Here is a 25,124-nt window from a genome sequence, read left to right as displayed (position 1 = left end):
CAAAGGATTGCAGTATCAGCTTCAGCATCAGTCCTTCCAATGAACACTCAGGACTGATTTCCTTTAGGATGGACTGGTTGGATCTCCTTGCAGTTCATGGACTCTCAAGAGTCTTCTCCAGCACCACAGTTCAAAAGCATCCATTCTTCGGCACTCAACGTTCCTTACGGTTCAGCTCTCACATCCGTACATGAAAAGCCATAGTTTTGAGTAGACAGACATTTCTTGGCAAAGTGATGTCTCTGGTTTTTAATAGACTGTCTGGGTTTATCGTAGCTTTGCTTCCCAGGAGAATTAGCCGTTTTCTGACCTCGTATTGCAGCCCTCTGGCCCTGTAGCTCCTTGCGCCGTTGGTGGCTAATGAGACTTTCTATGGAAGTCCACTGACATCTCCTCTTCCTCATAAACAGCTTCCAAGCTCTGCCCGTTTTGCATTTACTCATTTCCAGACCCAGCTCTTACTGACTGGGGCAGTGGTGGGGGGTGGGGGGGTGGCGGTCATTTCATTCATAAACCAGACACATGCTGACGGTCAGTCCATCTGCTAACTCTCAGCAAAGTGCCGCGTCTTTCCTACGTTCCAAATGAAAACCAGAATTAAGTTGGCCAGCCCTGAAATGTCCTTCTGAGCTCCCTCCCCGCCGCCCCTCGCCGGGTCATCTGGGACCCTCTCCGGGGGATGGGCTCTTTGGACACCCTCCCTCTGGGCCATGTCAGATTCACCAGGTTATCCTTGTAGGTTTTGGTGTGCGGTCTGCCCAGCTTCGTCTCTGACCTTCTCCAGCTGAGCTTGCGGGGGTCGGGGGGGAGATCCAGGTAGGAGACGTGTCTGTGGGGTTTCATGTCTAATACAGACTTGTGCCCAAGAGGGCTCACTATGGCGCCTTCGCTTCAAATATCCTTTTCTGGGGGAACGCCAAGCACCTCCTGAGAAGTCGCCAAGACACGCAACTGGGTCTGTGTTCAGTGGCATGCCAGCGAGTTTTTCCATGTTGCCAGGGCTTCCCTGGTGGTTCAGGCGGTAAAGAATCTGCCTGCAAGGCAGAAGACACAGGTTCGATCCCTGGGATGGGAAGATCCCCTGGAGGAGGGCGTGGCAACCCGCTCCAGAATTCCTTCCCGGGGAAATCCTGTAGACAGAGGCGCCCATAGGGTTGCATAGGTTAGGTTCCCTAACCCTAACCCTGATTGGGGAATCAAGGGTGTGCAGAACTCTCTCTATATCTCTGCCTTTATCTCTTCGTCTCTGAGACTTTCTCTGTCTACCGATCTGCTAGGCAAATCTCTCCCACTTCTTCTCACAGCTGGCGTTCTGGTTCACCCACGAAGCAAGCCCTTGTGACTCTCACAATACATGCAACCTGCAAACTCCTATTTCCCGGCAGGTCCGCCGCCCAACCCCCCACCCAGGCCAGCTCTTTTTTTTTTTTTCCTTTTCTTTACACAGTGGTGCTTCAGGTTAATTAATGCTTAATTAATGCATCCACTTTGAGTGGCTTCCTGCCTTAGAGACAGAGGCTAAATTTGCAGGTGTGATTCAGACCCGACGGCTGAGGAGTGCAGCCTGACAATGGAAAAAAAAAAAAAAAAAGATTAAAGAACAAAACATTGTCATGCAAAAGAATAGCAGAGGTTTCCCCCCCACCCCCACTTTGGGTAGAAAGTGGACGCTGGCTCCTTTGGCGAAGTCTGGAGAGCAGAAACACACGGGAGGCAGGGAACACTAGGCTGGGTTGTGGAGAAGACAGATGAAAATCACACACGTGTGGGCATGCAAATGATCTGTGATTCTCTGCGTGCCGATTGTGCAATTATGGGGCCCATAAACGGGGGACGGAGATAAGAGCCCTGCTCGTGTGTTTGTGCTCAGCTGTCCTGCGATCCGAGAGTTCCACTCAGAACACAGAGGGACAGACGGCCGGTCCGTTCTCCATCCGCCAGCCCGTCTCCACCGCTCCGTCTGCAGAACAGAGCGTCCCCCCTCAGGGACAACACACCAGAGGTAACGTCTCGGGGTGACAAAGACAGGGGCAGGGCCCCGGAGAACATGGAGTCTTGAGATCATCAGGTCCCACTTAGGGTGTGGTTCCAGTCGCAAAGTGACCAGAAGGCCACGCAAGATGCAAGGGCCCTCTTAACAACGCCCGGCGTGGAACACAGTTCCCGTTTCCTCGCCGGCGGACTGTGGGTGCCAGTGATTTCAGATCCCACTCATTCTGATACCCGTCAGGTGCCAGCTTGTCCTCACTGGGGTGTTACTTTTTACAATTCCCTGCCGGGCTTACGACCTGTGACTTCTTTTCCTGTGCCTCTTTGCTGTCTGGACAACTTCTTCGATGAAGCTCTTGGGTCTTTGGCAACCCCTTTTTCATTTGGGTTGTTTGTTTTCCTGTTGTTGAATTTTAAGAGCTCTTTACATATTGTGGATTCTGGTCTTCCCCCCCACCCCCCTCCCAGGTATGTATTTTTGTAAATATTTTCCTCCAGTCTATAGCTTGTCTTATTTTATGGACAGAGTTGTTGGCAGAGCAGATATTTTCAGTTTTGACAAAGTCCAGCTTATCTGTGATTGCTTTCAGGGATTGTGCTTCTGGGGTTGTATCTAAGATGTTACAGAAAAATCCCAGTGATGGTTTTGGCCAAGCCAAGAAAAAACGTATCACGGTGCACAGGGTTATCTGGGTTTTTCTGCTGCATTATCGTGTAGAAGTCTTACTGTTTTGTGTTTTACATTTGGACTGTGATCCGTTTTGAATTCATTACTGGGAAGGGAGGAAGGTCTGTGTGTAGATTCTTTTTCTTTTCTGCATATGGATGTGAGTTGCTCCAATATCGTTTTTTTGAAGAGCCTGTCTTTGCTCCTTCTTGTCAAAGATCTTTGCTCGTTTTTGCCTTTTTTTTTTTTTTTGCTCCATTATAATGCTTTTTTGTCAAAGATCAGTTAACCTCAAGGAGAGTGTCTCCCTCTGTGCGCTGTTTTGTTGCATTGATCCATTTCTCTATTATATCACCAGTGCCACACTGTCTTAAAAAAAAATTACCTAAAATATTCCTAAATGGTCATGATTCTTTTTTTTTTTCACTTCATTATAGTTGGTGTAAAATAGTGTTGAAGTTACTGGTGTACAATCTAGTGATTCACAGTTTTTAAAGACTATGCTCCCTTGACAGCTACTATAAAAAATTGGCTGTATTACCTGTGCTGCACAACATGTGTTTGTAGCTTATTTTTTTGTATCTTCCCCAACATTTTTAGAATTATTTCCTCAGTTCAGTCGCTCAGTCGTGTCTGACTCTTTGCGACCCCATGGACTGCAGCATGCCAGGCCTCCCTGTCCAACACCAACTCCCGGAGTTTACTCAAACTCAGATCCATCGAGTCGGTGATGCCATCCAGCCATCTCATCCTCTGTCGTTCCCTTCTCCTCCTGCCCTCAATCTTTCCCAGCATCTGGGTCTTTCTCAGCGATTCAGTTCTTTGCATCAGGTGGCCAAAGTACTGGTGTTTCAGCTTCAGCATCAGTCGCTCCAGTGAACGTTCAGAGCGGATTTCTCGCTGGAGTGTGGTGGCTTCACAGTGTGGCGTTAGTTTTTCTGTTGTACATCAAAGTGAATCAGCTGTGAAAGTCTTCGTTGCTCCGTCGTGTCTGACTGTCTGAGACCCCCTGGGCTGTAGCCCTCCAGGCTCCTCTGTCCGTGTGGATTCTCCAGGCAAGAACACTGGGGTGGGTTGCCATGCCTTCCTCACGGTTTCTGAGTAGTTCATCTATTTTATACATAGTTTCCTTGTAGCTTATTTTATAGATGATAGTTTGTGCCTCTGTTTCCCCTTCCCCCCGCCGTCCTGATTACTGTAGCTTTATTACTACACTATGATATCACTAATGTAATTACTACCGCTTATGACTGTAGTAAGTCTTGAAGTCAGGTGGGGTCAATGATCCCGTTTTCTCCTTCTCCTTAAGTCCTGTGTTGGCTATTCTGGACTTTTGGCTTCTCTCTAAGAGCCTCCCTGGAGGCACAGATGGTAAAGAATCTGCCTGCAATGCAGGAGACCGAGGTTCAGTCCCTGGGTGGGGAGGATCCCCTGGAGGAGGGCACAGCAACCCACTCCAGGATGGCTGGACACTCTGGAGAATCCCATGGACAGAGGAGCCTGGCGGGCTGCAGTCCATGGGGTCACAAAGAGTAGGACACGACTGAAAGGACTTAGCACGTGCATGTAGAGCCTAGAATCACTTGGTCAGTATCTGCGTCTCATAAAAGGTGTTAGAATTGCAGGGATATCTCCAGTGCCCCCAGATAGGCATCTTCAGGCAAAGGCTGACAGCCCCCACTTGGGAAGACAGCAGAGTTCAGAGGGGTCAGCCAAGTCGGGGACGTCTCAGATGCCCCTGCATCCTGAGAGTTTGACATTTTCCTTCCTGCGTGGTTCTCTCAGATTGCATCATGCGTTTGCTCAGCAGACACGGAGCCTCTGCCAAGGGCAGGCGTGGTGACCGTCCCTGCAGGTGATGGCACGGTTACAACGTGGCCTGGGCAACAGAAAGCTAGGGAAACGTCAGACTCCCCGGAGGCCCAGCACCTGAGACTGTGCACTTTCACGGCAGGGCGAGTGGGTTCCATCCCTGGTTGGGGAACTGACATCCCACCTTCCTTATGGAGCAGTCATTTTATTTCTTTTCCAAGTAAGAAAAATTTTAAAGTAGAAGGAATTAAAAAAAATTTTTTTTTTAGTTACTGCTTAGAGAAGGTACTCCTGAGCTAAGTGTGAAATACACATGACATAGTGCCAAGATTTTGTAACATAAAGATAATGATAAAAAGAGGATGAGATGGTTGGATGGCATCACCGACTCGATGGACATGAGTTTGAGCAAGCTCCGGGAGTTGGTGATGGACAGGGAGGCCTCGCGTGCTGCAGTCCATGGGGTCGCAAAGAGTCAGACAGGGCTGAGCAACTGAACTGAACTGAACTGAAAGAGACAAAATATCTGAACTGAACTGAAAGATACAAAATATCGAGACTTCCCCAGGGGCCCAGTGGTTAAGACTTTGCCTTCCAGTGCAGGGGGAGTGGGGTTCCATCCCTGGTCAGGGGGGCTAAATTCCCACATGCCTTTCGGCTAGAAAGCCAAAACATAAAACAGAGGCAGTATTGTAACAAACTCCATAAAGCAAAGCACTTTAAAAAAAAATGACTCACTTGAAAAAATGATCCAAGTGGATCTTTAAAACATCTTTAGAGATGCAAAATGCGACTGCACCCATCCAACACCACCAACAAGAGTCAAAGTTGCCCCTCGTGGATAGAGAACCGGGGCCACCACATGGGCCAGAAAAAGTGATGTGAATCAGGGTCAGCAGTACAACACGCAGAGAGAAAAGCAGACTTACGAGGTGGCCACTTCGAGAGCCGATCAAGACAGTGTGGTTTGCAAATACGCACGATGGTATGTAAAGTAGATACCTAATGGGAACCTACTGTCTAACACAGACAACTCTACCCAATACTCTGTAACGGCCAGTGTGGAAAAAAGAATCTGAAAAAGAGGGGAGAAATACGTACACATATCGCTGCTTCACTCTGCTGTACCCCTGAGGACTGATGCAGCATTGTAAATCAACTCTATACTCCTATGAAAGTGCTTCAAAAACAGTTGCAAATTTCCGAGGTTATGATCCTATTTGTAACCAAGACAAATACATGTGTTAGTTATAAATATGTACGTACAGCACAGGTAGTCTTTTATTTCCTTTCTAGCGACCGAAATTCTTTTGTTAATACGAACACAAGCCATTCAGAGTAGCAAAAATGCTAAAACTTGTGAGGATGGAGAGGCCTAAACTGGGAGATTGGGCCGGACAAATAGACAGCCCTATGTATAGACAGTCAACAAACCTGTTGTATAGCACAGGGAAGTCTACTCAATATTCTGTAATAATGTATATGCTAGAAGAATCTTAATAACCCATAGGGGAAAAGAATCTCAAAAAGAATCTTAATAACCTATATGGGAAAAGAATCTCAAAAAGAACCTTAGTAACCTATATGGGAAAAGAATCTCAAAAAGAATCTTAATAACCTATATGGGAAAAGAATCTTAAAATCTTAAGAATCTTAAAAATCTTAACATAAAAAAAAATCTTACATATATTTATGTAAAACTGATTCACTTCACAAACAGAAATGAGCACAACATTGTAAATCAACTATCTTTCAGAAAAAAAAAACTTTAAATAAAAAAAATTTAAATAAAAAAATTTTTTAAACAACAAAAAAAAATATGGGAGATTGGGATTGACAAATACACTCCATCGAAATTATGTATAAAATAGCTAACTGATGAGAACCTACTGGATAGCACAGAGAACTCTACTCAGGACCCTGCGGACCCTTGTTCATCGGCCGTACCCCAAGATAAAATAAAAAGTTTAAAGTTTGAAAAAAAAAAGAAAAAAGAATCAGTAGCCTAAGAACTAAAGTGCCCGTGTTATTTTGTGATTGCAAAAGACTTGTCTTTAACTGGTTGCAGTTTGTGAACCATTTTGAGGCTTTTTTTTATATTGTTAGATACCCAAGTAAGTTGGAGAACAGGAAAAATCATACTTTGTGTTCATCTAAAAGGCAAGGAAACCCCCCAAAATAGAGGGGATATTTCTATATGTATAGCTGACTCACTTTGCTCTACAGAAGAAAGTAGCCTAACATTCTAAAGCAACCATGAGCTGTGCTTAGTCATCCAGCCGTGTCTGACTCTCTGCGACCCCATGGACTGTAGCCCACCAGGCTCCTCTGTCCGTGGGATTCTCCAGGCAAGAACACTGGAGTGGGTTGCCATGCCCTCGTCCGGGGGATCTTCCCCACCCAGGGATCGAACCCATGTCTCCTGCATTGCAGGTGGATTCTTTACCCTCTGAGCCACCTGGGAAGCCCCAGAACACTGCAGTGGGTAGCCTATCCCTTCTCCAGGGGGTTTTCCTGACCCAGGAATTGAACCCAGGTTTCCCGCATTGCAGGCAGATTGTCTACCCGCTGAGCCACCAGGAAAGTCCTATACTGCAGTATAAAGCAAGTAGACTGCAATAAAAAATAGTTTTTTTAAAGACGAGACAGTGTGATTTGGGTGAAAGAGAGACACGCAGATCAATGGAAACACAATAGCTTGCCCAGAAACAGATCCGCACCAATATGATCCACTCGATCGTGTAGAAACGGCCGCTACCGTCATGCTGATGAGACAGACTTGGTGACCCAAGGGCGGGTCTGGCTCGGTTTTAGCAAGGCCATTCCGCCGAGGAAGGGCCAGCTGAGAGACGCTCAAGCCCGGGAAGGAGCAACAGAGACGCTCGACCTCTGTGGCCCCCCATGTGAGGTATGACTTGAGCCTTGGGGGACAGGGCAGCTCTCACCCCTCAGATGGAAACGATGATACAGCTTGCTGGCAGACTGTGGCTGTCGACCGCGTGACACGTGAGTGCCCCCTCCCCCCAGCCCACCCTGGTTCTGCTTTCTGCAACTTCAGATTGTCACCGTGCGTGGGAAGGATCTGGGGGTGATAGCGGCTGTTTTCCTATTTTCTTGGCGGGGGGGGGGGACCAAAAACATAGAGAATTGCTACCATTGCATCGTTCAAGTGTCTGGTAGAAATCATCAGTAAGTCCATCTGGACGTGGTGCTTTTTTTTTGGTCGGGGGCGCAGTTACTGATTATTGATTCTATTCTTTAATAAACGCAGACCGATTCTCACAGCCTGTTTGGTCTTTGGTGTGTCTCAGCAGGTTGTGTCAAGGATGTGGTCCAATTCATCTAGGTAATAAAATCTGTGGGCATACAACTCTTCATCGTATTTCTTGATGGTTCCTTCAATGTCTTTGGAAAGGGCAACCCGCTCCAGTATTCTTTTAAATTTTTTTTAATTCTAATTGATTTATGTTAAATTGAAGGATAACTGCTTTACAATATCGTCTCGGTTTCTGCCATATAGCAACGCGAATCAGCCGTAGGAATACATACCTTCCTTCCCTTCTTGAACCTGCCTCCCCGCTCTGGTATTCTCGCCTGGAGAATCCCACGGACAGAGGAGCCTGCCAGGGCTTGCAGTCCACGGGGTCAGAGAGAGTCAGGCATGACTGAGCGGCTAAGCAAGGGATCTGCACCGACAGCCTGTCTCTGGTGGCAGATCTTTGTGATTTGTGTCTTCTCTTTGTGTCTCTTATCGTGTTAGAGTACAACTTCTTTACAACGACCTATTACTGTCCACGGCACGGCCGAGTGAATCGGCCGTACGTATCCCGATGTCCCCTCCTTTTCTTGGATTTTGCTTTCCATTTAGGTCACCACAAAGCAGTGAGGAGAGCTCCCTGTGTGATACAGTGACTTCTCATTAGTTACCTACTTCATACGGAATATCGGCGGTGTATATGTGTGAGCTCCATCTCCCAATTCATCCTACCAACCCTCCCCCAGTGGGTGTCCATATACGGATTCACCAACTCTCATTCTCTTTTCTCTTAGCCTGACTAGAGGTTTATTGATTTTCCCGATCTCTTCCAAGACCCAGCTTTTGATTTCTTTTTCTTTCCTCGCCTGATGTTCTGTTTTCAGTTTCACTGCTTCCGGCTGTCACTTTTATTACTTCTTCTCTTCTCCTCCCTTGGCATTTAAGCGGATCCCCCTGTTCTAGTTTTCTAAGGTGGAAGCCTGGAGGGTTGGTTTTAGATCTATTTTCCTGTCTAACTAACATAACGCTTTCAGTTTAAAATGAGAGTCACCTTTGTGTCGGCAAGCCTGTGTGTGTGTTGGCCGCTCCGTAAGTCTTTGACACCCCGCGGACTGTAGCCACGTGAGTCTTTGACACCCCGTGGACTGTAGCCCCGCCAGGCTCCTCCGTCCGTGGGACTCTCCAGGCAAGAATTCTGGAGTGGGTTGCTGTGCCCTCCTCCGGGGGATCTTCCCGGTCCAGGCATCAAACCTAGGTGTCCTGCACTGTGGGGCAGATTCTGCACCATTTGAACCACAATCTGGGCTTTGGAAGACGTTATCACAGCCATATACAGAAATGCTTGCCTAGGTGTGTGTGGTCAACAGACTATGAAGGTCAGGCAATGCGTCCGAGGGCCCACAACTTGGGGAGCAGGGTGAGATACACCCACTGCGTATTCAAGTGTGGAAAACGGCAGAGAGAAACTGTATATATGTGATGGAGACGTTCTTCAATGCTCAAAGTGAGAAGGTCACGAGAGGCGATGTGTGCAGCATACAGGGTAAAGCGTCTGCCTGTGTGGGTGAGTGTCGTTGACTAAAATAAATAGTCACGACCAGAGATTAGTAAGGGACTTATTTTATTTGGTGGCCATGTTGAAGACTCTGAGACTGGGTGCGACAGCATCTCAGTAGCTCAGAGAAAACTGCTGCAAGAAGGCAAGAGGGGGAATCGAGGCTGGATGCAAGTTTGCAAGAAAGGGAGCCGGCGGTCTGAACAGCAAAGATCAGGCCTCAGTGAAGGAATTTAGCATTCTACCTACGGGAGGATGCAAGCCTCTGGGCTCACTGAATTCACTCCTTTCAAATGCACCTCAGCTGTCTGGGCAAATCCTGTCCCTGGTTTACCTTGCCATTGTTTGGTCTCTCAGCCGTGTCCGACTTTTTGCGACCCCATGGACCGCAGCACGCCAGGCCTCCCTGTCCATCACCATCTCGCGGCGTTTACTCAAACTCACGTCCATCGAGTCGGTGATGCCATCCAACCATCTCATCCTCTGTCGTCCCCTTCTCCTCCTGCCCTCAATCTTTCCCAGCATCAGGGCCTTTTCCAGTGAGTCAGTTCTTTGCATCAGGTGGCCAAAGTGTTGGAGTTTCAGCTTCAGCATCAGTCCTTCCAATGAACATTCAGGACTGACTTCCTTTAGGATGGACTTGCTAGATCTCCTAGCAATCCAAGGGACTCTCAAGAGTCTCCTCCAACACCACAGTTCAAAAGCATCAATTCTTCGGTGCTCAGCTTTCTTTATGGTCCGACTCTCAGGTCTACATGTGACTACTGGAAAAACCATAGCTCCTGTGGAGGGCAGAAACTGCTGATGGCCGTGACCTTTCTAGTTTACTGATATGGCAGGAAATACTCTCATTTCACACTGTACATATGTGAAATGTGTGTTTCACACACACCGAGACATGCCCGGAAGGATGTTACCGAGCAGACATCTCCCAGTGGTCAGCTGTGGGGTGGGCCGTGGTCCTGAAGGGGAAAATACGGTCCAACGCTATTTCTTTTTAACATTGATTTGTTTGGCTGTGTCGGGCCTTAGTTGTGACACACGGGATCTTTCGTGGTAACACGGGCTCAGTGGTTGAGGCTCGTGGCTAAGTTTCCCGGTGGGACATGCGATCTTAGTTTCCCAACCAAGGGTCGGACCCACGTCTCCTGCATTGTAAGGCCAATTCCTTTATTTTTTTTCAAACTGTAAAGTTTTTATTGTTGGTGTATAAACAATTAACACTGTTGTCATAGTTTCAGGGGGACAGCAAAGGGGCTCAGCCTTTATACACGCATCCTTTCTCCCCCAGACTCCCCTCCAGGGAGTCTGCTCCAGGCTGCCACGTGACATGGAGCAGAGTTCCCTGGGCTGTCCAGCAGGTCCTTGCTGGTTCTCCATGGTAAACACAGCCGTGTGTCCATGTCCATCCCAGACTCCCTGACTATCCCTTCCCCCGTCCTTCCCCCTGGTGACCATAAGTTCATTTTCCAAGTATCTGAGCCTCCTTCTGTTTTGTAAGTAAATTCATTTGCATCATGTCTTTTTAGATTCCACGTGTAATTGATGTCAAAGATGTTTCCCCTTCCCTGTCTGACTTACTTCACTCAGTAGGGGAATCTCCGGGTCCACGCCTGTTGGTGCGAATGGCATTACTTCATTCCTTTTCATGGCTGAGTCATACTCCATTCTGTGCACGTAACCACATCGTCTTCATCCGTCCCTCTGTGGAGGGACCTCTCGGTTGCTTCCATGTCCCGGCTGTCGTAAACAGCGCCGCAGTGAACACTGGGGTATGTGTACGCTTTCAGCTCATGTGTTTCTCTGGATGCCTGCCCGGGGTTGAGATGGCTGGATCACACAGTAGGTCTATGTTTACTTTTCTAAGGAACGTCCATTCTCTTCTGGTAGCCGCTGCACCCACGTTCAGCAACCGTGTAGGCGGGTTCGGCAGGCGGACTGTTAACCCCTGAACCTCCAGGGACGCCCCTCGGCGTGCGTTCACGGCACGCTGAGGGCAGTTTTCGCGTCTTTAACTTCTGTGACCGTCCGCCAAGTGACCCGCGAGGCTGTTGGCCACGTCCTCACATCTCTGTCCTTCCTGCCGTCTCAACCGTTCACGCCCTACATTCTCTTCAAGATTCCTCCCCCTCTTTCATTTCTCAGGATGATTGCTCTGGCTTTCTGTACTCTATCGGCCAAATTCTTTGCTTCTTTGCGCTTGTGCGCCTGTTTCCTGGCGCTGCTGGAGGGAAACCGCCTCCCCACCCCTAACTGGGAGCAGAGCTTGAACAACACAGATTCAGGGCCTTTCACGTCTGGAGACCTGAAGTCAAGCTGTGTGTGAGAGGGTGGGTGTGGCTGTGAATCTTTTCCATGCCTCCTTCCCAGCCTCTGCGCTTCTCCGGTACCTCAGATGCTCACGAACCCGCCTACCAAAGCAGGAGACGCAGGTTCGATCCCCAGGTCAGGAAGATCCCTCTGGAGCTGGGATCTGGCCTGTTCCAGGCCTGGAGCATCCCACGGACAGAGGAGCCTGGTGGGGCTACAGTCCACGGGGTCGCAAAGGGTTGGACACGACTGAAGTGATTAACAGTTTCACTTGTCATTTCGTCTCAGCTTCGGGTGTTTTCCGGCCCATCCTTGGCATTCCTTGGCTTATTGAAGCATCTTCTCCACCTCTGTATCCATTTCTGCCCGGCCGTCTCCCTCCTTCTGCCCCAGATGCCCCCCGCCTTTTTAATATTTATATCTTTTTCGCTGCATTGCGTGTTAGTTGTGGCATGCAGGGTCTCCCTTGCAGCTCACAGGCTCCAGGCCGCTCAGACTCTAGCTGATGTCTGAAGGCTCAGTCCTTACGGCTCTCAGGCCGAGTTGCCCCAAGGCATGTGAAATTTTAATTCCCCTACCAGGGATCGAACCTGTGTCTCCTACATTGGAAGGCAGATTCTCAACCCTTGTACCACCAGGGAAATCCTCCTGAACGTCCCCTTTTTATAAGGACACCGGTCATAGCAGACTCAGGTCTCTCCTCTTGCTCCAGTAGGACGTCACGCGTGGTCAGTCACTTCAGGCGTGTCCGACTCTGCAATGCCAAGGACTGCAGCCCGCCAGGCTCCTCTATCCATGGGATGCTGCTGGCAGGAATACTGCAGTGGGTTGCCAGGCCCTCCTCCAGGGGATCTTCCTGACCCAGGGATCAAACCCACATCTCTGGCATTTGCAGGCAGGTTCTTTACCCACTGAGCCACCTGGGAAGCCCAGATGGACCTCACGTGAACCTAAAGAATTACATCTGCAAAGATACCAGCTTACCCCCGCCTTGGAACAAAGGAGACCCTTTTACCTACAGGGAGTTAGAGCGTCAACCTGAACTTGAAGTGGGAGACATGATTCCCCCGTGACAGCCACAGAGTTTCCGGTGTCTTTTCTGGGTTACCCCTAGGGTGAACCAGAAAACCCATCGCAGCTTCCTCTGCTGGGCAGGTTCACAAGCATCGCTCGGGTCCCGGAGTCATGGGCAAGAGGGCAGGATCTCCCACATGAGACTGATGACGCACCCCTATCCCGGCAGGGAATGGCCCAAATGTCTGGGCGTGGTGGTCAGATTCCAAAGCAACCTCGTGTAGCTCCCACCTCTGCAGGATCTAATGCTTGGAAAGTCTTCTGTCCGCGCTCGTGACTCAGCCCTGATGCTGGCGGGGACGTGGCTGAAGCTAGTTGATGCCTGGAGTGGGGGCCAGCAAAGACGTATCCACATCCTGACCCCTGGGACCCATGAGTGGGGAGAAAACTGTGGTATCTGCAGATGTGATGAAGGGAAGGGCCTGAGATGAGGCCCTCCTGCATGCTGAGCTGCGCTGAGCTGAGTCACTTAGTCGTGTCCGACTCTCTGCAACCCCATGGACTGTAGCCCGCCAGGCTCCTCTGTCCATGGAATTCTCCAGGCCAGAATACTGGAGCGGGTTGCCGTTCCCTCCTCCAGGGGATCTTCCCGACCCAGGGATCGGACCCAGGTCTCTCCCATTGCAGGCAAATTCTTTACCAGCTGAGTCACCAGGGAAACCCAAGAATAACTGGAGTGGGTAGCCTATCCCTTCTCCAGGGGATCTTCCCAGCCCAGGAATCGAAACCAGGTCTCCCGCTTTGCAGGTGGATTCTTTACCAGCTGACCACCAGGGAAGCCCCCTCCTGGATGAAGCGGCCCTAAACACAATGACAAGTGACCTTCCACAAACTGCATCAGTCGGTGACCCTAAGATCTTTTTTAAATCCTGCCAATAGATGACGGGCACCTACATAAAGATTCTGGATATTGTACAATGATTAGCCTCCAGTTAAAATTTATAAATTAATTTAAAAAACAATGCCCCCCCCCCAAAAAACATTCTAGAAGACTGCATTGAGTATCATGATCGAATTTCAGAAGAAATCCACCTGTTATTTGCTGAGTTACTTATAGGACTTTTGTCCAATGGGTGGTGTGGTGGGTTGAAGGCTGCCCCCCTAAGATTCATGCCCACTCACAAAGTCAGGCCGGGGCATGATTAGGAAACAGGGTCTGTGCAGAGGTGATGGAGTGAAGGGTCTGAGATGATGACCTCCTGGATGGGGGTGGCCCTAAACCCAGGGAGAAGGTCCTTATAAGACACAGAAGAGGCGAGACATGGACATAGAGGAGAAGCCATGTGGAGACAGGCAGAGATGGGAGGGAGTCGGACACCAGCCCAGGGATGGACGCCCGGAGCCCCCAGAAGCTGGAAGAGGCAAGAAGGACCCTCCCCTGGAGCCTCTGCAGGGAGCTCAGCCCTGGGACCCCTTGACCTGAGATGTCTGGTCTCCAGGGCTGGGGGGGATGGATGTCTGTTGTCACTAGTCCTCCAGTTTGTGGCCCTCTGTCAGGACAGTCCAGGACATCCCCCAAGTTACTGATCTAGCCAGTATTTATGGACACACCCCAGCTGACAGCATGCTTCGCTGTTACTAGTTCCCTTGGTACCATGCCCACCCTCAGAGGGTGAGTCTCCATCCGTGATATGACAGATGAGGACATTGAGGGTCTGGGTGGGCAGGACCTCACAGCTTGCCTTTTCCCAACCCTTGCTGCACCAGGCAGCTGTGAGCTCCGTGTGGTTAAGTCATCCCAGGATTCTCGACCCAGGATTCAAACCCGGGCCTTCTGGGCCGGGAAGATCCCCTGCAGGAAGACGTGGCAACCCACTCCAGTGTTCTTGCCTGGAGAATCCCTTGGATAGAGGATCGTGGCAGGCTACAGTCCATGGGATCGCAAAGGGTCAGACACAACTTAACAACTACACAACAACATCCCGGGAGAGAATATTCTATGGACTACAAGGCACCATCCATTTGGACTCTGTGATGTCACTAGCTCTCTGAAGCTGTGGCCCTTGAATGCTTTGGGGCTGAGGTTTCCAGAGCTGCCCCCACAAAACACCACGACTTGGGTGGCATAAGACCCCCCAAGAAACCCAGAAAAGAGGCCAGCCCACACTGCAAAGGGCTGGATCATGGTTTCCTTTTGGTCCCTGCTATGAGCTCAGCCCTAGGAGAACCCCCCAGCGCTTGGGAACTTTGGGCTGTTGTTGAAAAGACACAGGGGAGGTCCTTAAAGAGCAGTCATCCCTTTGACTCAGGGCTGCTTTTCACTCACCCCACCTGAGTAAGACCCACCTCAGTAGAGGCAGAAGGACCACCATCCTGAGTGTCTCTGACCTTCAGAGGGGGCGGGGAGGGGAGTCCTGGGCTTGGTGTAAGTGTTAGCAGCTAGGGATGGATGGATGGATGAGTGGCTGGCTGGCTGGATGGATGGATGGATAAGTGAGTGGATGGATGGATGGATAGATGGATGATGTATGGATAGATGGGTGGGTGAATGGGTGGATGGAAGGATGGGTGGATGGATGGATAAGTGAGTGGATGGATGGATGGATGGATGGATGGATGATGGATGGATAGACGGGTGGGTGGATGCATGGATGGATAAATGAGTGGATGGATGGTTGGATGGATGATGGGTGGATGGGTGGATAGATGGATGGGTGGATGGATGGATGGATGATGGATGGATAGATGGGTGGGTGAATGCATGGATGGATAACTGAGTGGATGGATGATTGGATGGATGATGAATGGATGGATGGATGATGGATGGATGGATGGATGGATGGATAAGTGAGAGGATGGATGGATGGATAGAGGGATGGTTGGATGGATGATGGGTGGATAGATGGGTGGGTAGATGCATGGATCGATGGATACATGGATGGATAAATGAGTGGATGGATGGTTGGATGGATAATGGATGGGTGGATGGATAGATGGATGGGTGGATGGATGGATGGACAATAGATGCATGGATAAGTGGTGGGTGGATGGATGGATGGATGGATGATGCATGTATAGATGGATGGGTGGATGCATGGATGGATAAATGAGTGGATGGATGGATGGATGGAGAGATAGTGAGTGGGTGGATGGTGGATGATGGATGGATGGATAGATGATGGATGGATGGATAGATGCATGGATGGATGGATAGATGCATGGATGGATGTGATGGATGGCATGAAGGATGGATGGATAAGTGATGGATGGATGGATGATGGATGGATGATGGATGGATGGATGGATAGATGGGTGGGTGGATGCATGGATCGATGGATACATGGATGGATAAATGAGTGGATGGATGGTTGGATGGATGATGGATGGATGGATGGATAGATGGATGGGTGGATGGATGGGTGGACAATAGATGCATGGATAAGTGGTGGGTGGATGGATGGATGGATGATGCATGGATAGATGGATGGGTGGATGCATGGATGGATAAATGAGTGGATGGATGATGGATGGATGGATGGATGGATGATGGATGGATGGATGGATGGATAAGTGAGAGGATGGATGGATGGATAGATGGGTGGGTGGATGCATGGATCGATGGATACATGGATGGATAAATGAGTGGATGGATGGATGGATGGATGATAAATGGAGGGATAAGTGGTGGGTGGGTGGATGGACAGATGGATGATGCATGGATAGATGGATGGGTGGATGCATGGATGGATAAATGAGTGGATGGATGGATGGATAGATAAGTGAGTGGGTGGATGGACGGATGGATGGATGGATAAGTGAGTGGGTGGACGGATGGATGATGGATGGATAAACAGCATGGGGTCCATGTGCACAGGGGAATATTATGCAGCCACAAAAAAGGAGTGAGGCTCTGACACAGGCCACAGCGTGGCTGGACCCTGAACACACACTGCTCAGTGAGAGAAGCAGACACGATGTGTGGTTCCATTTACACGAAACATGTAAGGCAAACCCACAGACTCACAAGGCCCACCAGGGGCTGGGAAGATGTGGGAACTCTTAAGGGTACAGCGTCTCCTTGTGAGGGGGATAAACATGTCTGGAACCAGACAGAGATGACAGTCGTGAAAGCCGGCGAGCCCTGCCCCGTAACGCAGAGTCTTCCACTTTCAACATGGTGAACTGTGCAATAGGTGAATCTGAGCTCCATTTTTAAACGTGTATCCGTATGCATTTGGGGAGGGAATTGGGGGGTGACGGCCTGGGCATGCAGGGTTTCTTTTCAAGGCGATGAGGACATTCTGGGATTGCGTGATGGGACTGGTTGCGTCTCTTTGCAAATATATGAGAAACCACCACTGTGTCCCTGGTGGCCCGGATGGTCAAGAATCCGCCTGCAACGCAGGAGACGCAGGTTAGATCCCTGGATTGGGAAGATCCCACTGGTGTGGCGGCCCACTCCAGTGTTCTTGCTTAGAGAACGCCTTGGACGGCGGAGCCTGGTGAGCAACAGTCCAGGGGGGTCGCAGAGAGTCGGACACGACTGAGGGGCTAACGCCCGCACCTGTATGTCAACTTTGCAGAGGTGATCTTGATGATGTTTTCCTGGCGGCTCTGTAAAGCCCTTAAGAAGAGAGGTCGACGGGGATGGGGGCGGGCGGGGGGCACCCAGGAGCCAAGGACGGACCGGCCGCAGCTCTCTGCGAGCTCGTGTGTGACGTCTGCGTGCAGCTTCCGGCAGAACCTCCGCCCCACCCGGCACCCTGCGGCCCCCAAGCCTCCAGGCTGCCCCGTGCCTCTGGCAAAGAGCCGCCTCTGCCCGCCCAGCGCCCCAGGGGGAGCGTCTTGCGGCCGCCAGCAACCGTTTGTGGCTCATTTCACGCCACTTCCATCCCCCACCCCCTAGTCGTCCGCCGCGCCCGCCCGCCCGCGGCTTTGCGAGCCGGCCGCATCTGTTAGAGGTGATTTCTTTATGAATCAGCCGTGCGTCGCCGCGCTGCAGGGGAAGGGGCTGCCTGCCCGGTCCCCGAGACGGGCACAGGTGAAAGCTTGGGGGGGGCCCTGGGGGCTGGCGGGGGGGAGGCGGCAGCTTCGGGGTGCAGACCGAGGCCTCCCGGACGCCCACGTGGCTTCTCTGCGGGGGCCAGCCGCTGTGTTATGCAAATGAAGTCTCTTTTGAAGCTCCCACCGGGAGGTTACGACAGATCCGGGGGAAGGAAGGTTGGGGGGGGGGGGGAGTCATCACTGGGCAGAAGTGGAAAAGCGTGCTAGCCGCGGAGTCGTAGACCGACTCTCTGCGACCCAGTGGACTGTAGCCCCGCCAGGCTCCTCTGTCCGTGGGATGCTCCAGGCAAGAACACTGGAGCGGGTTACCATGCCCTCCTCCAGGGGATCTTCCCCACCCAGGGATCCAACCCAGGTCTCCTTCATTGCAGGGAGATCTTGACCATCTGAGACCCCAGGGGAGCCTCCAGCAGGCTCCCCGCCCCTCCGTGCCACTCGACGGGGGAGGCTGGACTTTCTGTCTCCAGCTCTCTGCAACCCGCCCCCCCCCCATCTGCTCAGATTCCGCCCCCCACACGACTGTGGACACGCAATAGCCTCCTGGTCAACCCCCAGCCCCGTCCCCTCCACGAGTTCCCCTTTCCCCTGCAGATCAGAGAGCTCTCTCCTCTCCACGGCCCCCTCCCCCTGCGGCCTCCACGTGCGATCCTGAGACGTCCGGGTCACTTCTGCTCCTGAACCCCAAAGGTGGATGGAGATAGGGGGCCGTGATGTGTGGGGTGGCACCCCCCCCCCCCAACCGTAACTGTAAGGTCGCACCTGGCCGTGAGCTAGTGGTGCGGAAAGTTTTCCTACTCAAAGCGAAACCCGGGCCATTTTTAAATGGGTTTGAGGAACCTCGTTCGGCACACCCCCACCGCAGATGTTACATCTCCTGCGGAGGAACGCACAGATGTCCGCGGCGCCAGGGTCTGAAAGGGGCGCTGCAATGCCATCAGCGTTGAAGGGCCGCGCGTGCTGGCTTCGCCAGCGACTCAGGGACCATGATTCCTGCCAACAGACCCCCTGGGGGATGGACGTCCTCCCCGGACCGCGCGGCAGGTGTCCAACTGCAAGGCGCACGTGAGCCAGGGGGCGTCTTCCGGGCCGAGCTATAACGGGGGTGGCACCCGGTTGCCCAGCTGAGCCCCACGCCCTGATTTCTGGAGCCCAGATATCAGGCGCTCCCGCGCGCGCACACACACACACACACACAGGGCCGAAAACAGAAGTGACAGCTTCAGCCACGGGAAAAATAGCAACTTCGCCAGGTGGCTGAGACAGTAAAGAATCCACCTGCAATGAGGGAGACCCGGGTTTGATCCCTGGGTCGGGAAGATCCCCTGGAGGAGGGCATGGCAACCCACTCCACTATACTTGCCTGGAAAACCCCATTGACAGACGAGGCTGGCGGGGTATACAGTCCATGGGGTTGCAGAGTCCGACATGACTGAAGGAGTGAGCAAAGAGGTAACTAAACCATCCCCCAGACTTTGAAAAACCAACAGAGGTGAACTGCGAGCTGCCTTTGGGTTTCATTTACATAAGAAAAGACAAAGACAGTGACACTTGGAACCCACTGTGTCCAGAAGGCGGGGGCAGGCAGCCCCAGGAGTTGCTTCTCCCCTGGGCCCCGGGCCCCTTTCTCTCTCTGACTCTGAGGGGCCGGCCGGTCATGAGCAAGGTGTGTAAGCAGCTTCGGGGACTTCTCTGTTTTGAGCGGGGAGGAAGGTCAGCAGGAAAAAAACAGAAGTTCAAGAGTGCAAAGTTTCAGGTTCCAGCAGCAGGAGTCAGCTCAGAACTCACCGTCTCCAGCAGGCTGGCACTTCCAGTCAGGCTCCGGGGCATCTTAGCACCCCATGCAAAGTCATTCAGTCGTGTCTGACTCTTTGTGACCCCATGGACTGTAGCCCACCAGGCTCCTCTGTCCGTTGGATTCTCCAGGCAAGAACACTGGAGGGGGTTACCATGACCTCCTCCAGGGGATCTTCCCGACCCAGGGATTGAACCGGGGTCTCCTGCATTGCAGGCAGATTCTTTGGCATCTAAGCCACTAGAGAAGCCCACAATTGAATACATTTGTGTTTATATATATACATACACATGCATGTATATACCATAAGATTTATATCTGTGTGTTATGTATAGACACACACACACATATATACATGCAATGGACTTCCCTTGTGGCTCAGGTAAAGAATATTCTGCAGGTAAAGACTCTGCCTGCAGTGTGGGAGACCTGGGTTTGATCCCTGGGTTGGGAAGATCTGGAGGAGGAAAAGGCTACCCACTCCAGTATTCTGGCCTGGAGACTTCCATGGACTGTATAATCCATGGCGTCGCAAAGAGTTGGACTCGACTGAGTGACTTTCACTTTTTTCACATACATGCAATATGGTGTGTGTGGCTATATCACATGTATATACATCTATACATGCAATATGGTGTGTGTATATATATCATATAAAAATATATATAGAATATAGTGTGTAAATATCACATATACATATATACATGCAATATGGTGTGTGCATATTTTATGTATGTGTACATATATACACACAATATAGTGTGTGTATATCTCATAGATACATACAATATAATGTGTGTATATGTCATATATATATACATATACACATGGAATATGGTGTGTGTGTATATATCACATATATAGATATATACATACAATATGGTGTGTGTGTATATATATAACATATATATAGATATATACATGCAATATGGTGTGTGTGTATGTCACATATATATACATATACACATGGAATATGGTGTGTGTATATATATCACATATATATAGATATATACATACAATATGGTGTGTGTATATATATCAGATATATATACATATACACATGGAATATGGTGTGTGTTTATATATCACATATATACACATATACACATGGAATATGGTGTGTGTATATATCACATATATAGATATATACATACAATATGGTGTGTGTATATATATCACATATATATACATATACACATGGAATACGGTGTGTGTATATATATGACATATATACATATACCCATGGACTATGGTGTGTGTGTATATATCACATACATAGATATATACATACAATATGGTGTGTGTATATATATCACATATATATACATATACACATGCAATATGGTGTGTGTGTATATATCACATATATATATAGATATGTACATGCAATATGGTGTGTGTATATATCACATATATAGATATACACATGCAATATGGTGTGAGTATATATATCACATATATAAAGATACACATGGAATATGGTGTGTGTGTATATATATCACGTACATAGATATACACATGGACTATGGTGTGTATCTATCACATACATAGATGTAGACATGGAATATGGTGTGTGCATATATCATATACATAGATGTATACATACAATGCGGTGTGTGTATATATATCACATATATATACATGTACACATGGAATATGTTGTGTGTGTATATATCACATATATAGATATACACATGCAATATGGTGTGTGTATACATATCACATACATAGATATACACATGGAATACGGTGTGTGTGTATATATCACATACATAGATATACACATGGAACATGGTGTGTGTGTATATATCACATACATAGATGTATACATACAATATGGTGTGTGTATATATATCACATATATATACATATACACATGGAATATGGTGTGTGTGTTTATATATCACATACATAGATATACACATGGAACATGGTGTGTGTGTATATATCACATACATAGATATATACATACAATATGGTGTGTGTATATATATCACATATATATACATATACACATGGAATACGGTGTGTGTATATATATGACATATATACATATACCCATGGACTATGGTGTGTGTGTATATATCACATACATAGATATATACATACAATATGGTGTGTGTATATATATCACATATATATACATATACACATGCAATATGGTGTGTGTGTATATATCACATATATATATAGATATGTACATGCAATATGGTGTGTGTATATATCACATATATAGATATACACATGCAATATGGTGTGAGTATATATATCACATATATAAAGATACACATGGAATATGGTGTGTGTGTATATATATCACGTACATAGATATACACATGGACTATGGTGTGTGTGTATCTATCACATACATAGATGTAGACATGGAATATGGTGTGTGCATATATCATATACATAGATGTATACATACAATGCGGTGTGTGTATATATATCACATATATATACATGTACACATGGAATATGTTGTGTGTGTATATATCACATATATAGATATACACATGCACATATATAGATATACACATGGAACATGGTGTGTGTGTATATATCACATACATAGATGTATACATACAATATGGTGTGTGTATATATATCACATATATATACATATACACATGGAATATGGTGTGTGTGTTTATATATCACATATATAGATATACACATGGAACATGGTGTGTGTGTATATATCACATACATAGATGTATACATACAATATGGTGTGTGTATATATATCACATATATATACATATACACATGGAATATGGTGTGTGTGTTTATATATCACATATATAGATATACACATGGAACATGGTGTGTGTGTATATATCACATACATAGATGTATACATACAATATGGTGTGTGTATATATATCACATATATATACATATACACATGGAATATGGTGTGTGTGTTTATATAGCACATATATAGATATACACATGGAATACGGTGTGTGTCACGCATATACGTATATGTAATGTGTGTGCCTACATCACATGTGCATGTACCACACGACGTCCGCGCTCCCGCGAACGTGCGCGCGCACCCATGACGCTCCGGTGTGTTCCCCGCTCTCCCAGGACGCCCCGCCCTCCGGCGCCTCTCACCTTCCCGCCTTGTCTTGCAGATCGGCAGCCCCTACCCTGAGACCCCCCGCCCCCGCCCCCGCCACGGCCGCAGCATGGACATGAACGTGACGCGCCCGGACAACGCCACCATCCTGATGCTGCGGGACCCGGCCATCGCGGTGGTGCTGCCGGCGGTGTACTCGCTGGTGGCGCTGGTGAGCATCCCGGGCAACCTGTTCTCGCTGTGGGTGCTCTGCCGGCACATCGGGCCCAAGACGCCGTCCGTCATCTTCATGATCAACCTGAGCGTCACGGACCTCATGCTGGCCTGCGTGCTGCCCTTCCAGATCTACTACCACTGCAACGGCAACCACTGGGTGTTCGGCGTGGTGCTCTGCAACGCCGTCACCGTGACCTTCTACGCCAACATGTACTCGTCCATCCTCACCATGACCTGCATCAGCGTGGACCGCTTCCTGGGCGTCGTGTACCCGCTGGCGTCCGCCCGCTGGCGGCGCCGCCGCTACGCGCTGGCCGCCTGCGCCGCCACGTGGCTGCTGCTGCTGGTCGCGCTGTCCCCGCTGGCGCGCACCGACCTCACCTACGCCGTGGACGCGCTGGGCATCGTCACCTGCTTCGACGTGCTCAAGTCCACCATGCTGCCCAGCGTGGCCATGTGGGCCGCCTTCCTCTTCACGCTCTTCGTCGTCCTCTTCCTCATCCCCTTCGTGATCACCGTGGCCTGCTACACGGCCACCATCCTCACGCTGCTGCGCTCCGCCGACCGCCACGGCCGCGCGCAGCGGCGCCGCGCCGTCTGCCTGGCCGCCGTGGTCCTGCTCGCCTTCGTGGCCTGCTTCGCGCCCAACAACTTCGTGCTGCTGGTGCACATGGTCAGCCGGCTCTTCCTGGGCCGCAGTTACTACCACGTCTACAAGCTCACGCTCTGCCTCAGCTGCCTCAACAACTGCCTGGACCCCTTCGTCTACTACTTCGCGTCCAGCGAGTTCCAGCTGCGCCTCCGCGACTACCTGGGCTACGGCCCGCTGCCCGCCGCCGACAGCCCCGACAGCCGCCGCGAGAGCCTCTTCTCCGGGCGGACCCTGTCCGCGCGCTCCGTGGACGGGCAGGAGGCGCCCGAGAGGCCCAGCGTGAGGCGGCAGGAGAGCGTGTTCTGAGACAGGCACCCCTCATCGCGAGGGCGTGGAGTGTTGAGGGACAGCAGGGGTCTTTTCGGCCTGTTTTCGGTCACTCCGGGCGCAGGGGGATTCAGCCAGACCACGCTGGACGGGCCCTTTAGGGCCCCGTGCTCTGGGGTCTCAGGGAACCCGGAGACATCAGCTGGTCCCCCCTCACCACCACCACCATCGGAGCCTGGCAAACGCCAGGGTCAGCTGCGCTGGGTTGCTGTCGGGGGCTCAGCTTCTCCAGTCATGTCTGACCCTTTGCAACCCCATGGACTATACAGTCCACAGAATTCTCCAGGCCAGAATACTGGAGTGGATAGCCCATCCCCTTCTCCAAGGCATCTTCCAACCCAGGGATCGAACCCAGGTCTCCTGCATTGCAGGCAGCTTCTTTACCAGCTGAGCCATGAGGGAAGCCCAAGAATACTGCAGTGGGTAGCCTGTCCCTTCTCCAGGGGATCTTGGCCTGCCCAAGAATCAAACTGGGCCCGCCTGCATTGCAAGCAGATTCTTTACCAGCTGAACCACCAGGAAACCAAACTTATACTTAAACGTCCACAAGCGGCGGCCGCCGGACGGGAAGGATCCAGGAGGTGTTGACCGAGGGGAGGTGTAGACCAAGGGTCTCCGGGTGGACATGAAGTTGCTGAGGGTGGTCAGTTTATGTTCCTACGGCTGTGTCTCCCTCTAGTGCCTCGGGCTGCAGCTTGCCTCCGGGGGGGTCTCCCCTGGCCCCTTCTCTGCCCGCCGAGCACCCCCAGCCACGGCAGGTCCTCTGGGGGTCTGTGGTGGCTCCTGGTCTGATCCCTGCGATCCTTTGAGGGCCGGGCTAGACCATCGAGCACACGAGCCCGCAGCAGCCCCCCGCTGCTATGCGGTTTTGAAAAGATGATGGACCGCAATTCCTGGAGCGCCCGGGATGCTGAGACAGCAGGTTGTCAGGGTCTGGGCATCACAGGGAGAAGCGTAGGATGAGTTCAGGGTTCCCTCGGAGGGGCTGGGGGGCGCAGAAAACAGCCCTGAAGCCTGTAAGGTGAGACCTGGCAGGGGCCAGCAGGGAGGGGCTTGGGGAGACCGCCAGGGCGGGGCAGCTGCAAAGCGGGGGACATCCCCCGCCCCGGACCTCAGAGATGCTGGTGGGACTGTGAGCTGATGTTATGGCAGCAGTTGGTCCCCCAACGTCGTTGCTTGGGAATGAGAAGCAGACACGCGTGTGGCGGAGTGGGTGGTGTCCCAACCCCACAAATCCATGTCTGCCCGGAATATCAGAGTGCGACCTACAGGATCAGGGTGGCCCTAGACCCCTGTGACAGGGTCCTTATGAGACACAGAAGGGGAGAGACACGGACACAGAGGAGAAGCCGTGTGGAGATGCAGGCGGAGACGGGAGGGAG

The 25,124-nt window shown here is 50.4% G+C and overlaps 1 protein-coding gene across 3 annotated transcripts in view; it reads left to right on the top strand.

The window, feature by feature from the left end:
* P2RY8 (P2Y receptor family member 8) overlaps window positions 1-24,081 on the top strand; it is a 54,265-nt gene extending 30,184 nt beyond the window's left edge. The window contains exons 2-3 of one of the 3 annotated variants that reach the window (XM_043457631.1): window positions 1,871-2,002; window positions 22,603-24,081. In XM_043457631.1, coding sequence (XP_043313566.1) covers window positions 22,657-23,721 — 1,065 coding nt within the window. In that variant the 5' untranslated portion in view covers window positions 1,871-2,002; window positions 22,603-22,656 and the 3' untranslated portion in view covers window positions 23,722-24,081. Of the gene's footprint in view, window positions 1-1,870; window positions 2,003-17,390; window positions 17,565-22,602 lie in introns of those variants that run through there. The other 2 variants (XM_043457632.1, XM_043457630.1) reach the window with 2 other exon arrangements.
* The last annotated feature ends 1,043 nt before the right edge of the window (window positions 24,082-25,124 follow it).

The sequence above is a fragment of the Cervus canadensis genome, chromosome X (assembly GCF_019320065.1).
Source record: "Cervus canadensis isolate Bull #8, Minnesota chromosome X, ASM1932006v1, whole genome shotgun sequence".
NCBI classification, from domain to species: domain Eukaryota; kingdom Metazoa; phylum Chordata; class Mammalia; order Artiodactyla; family Cervidae; genus Cervus; species Cervus canadensis.
This window is presented reverse-complemented; position numbering and strand designations above follow the sequence as displayed.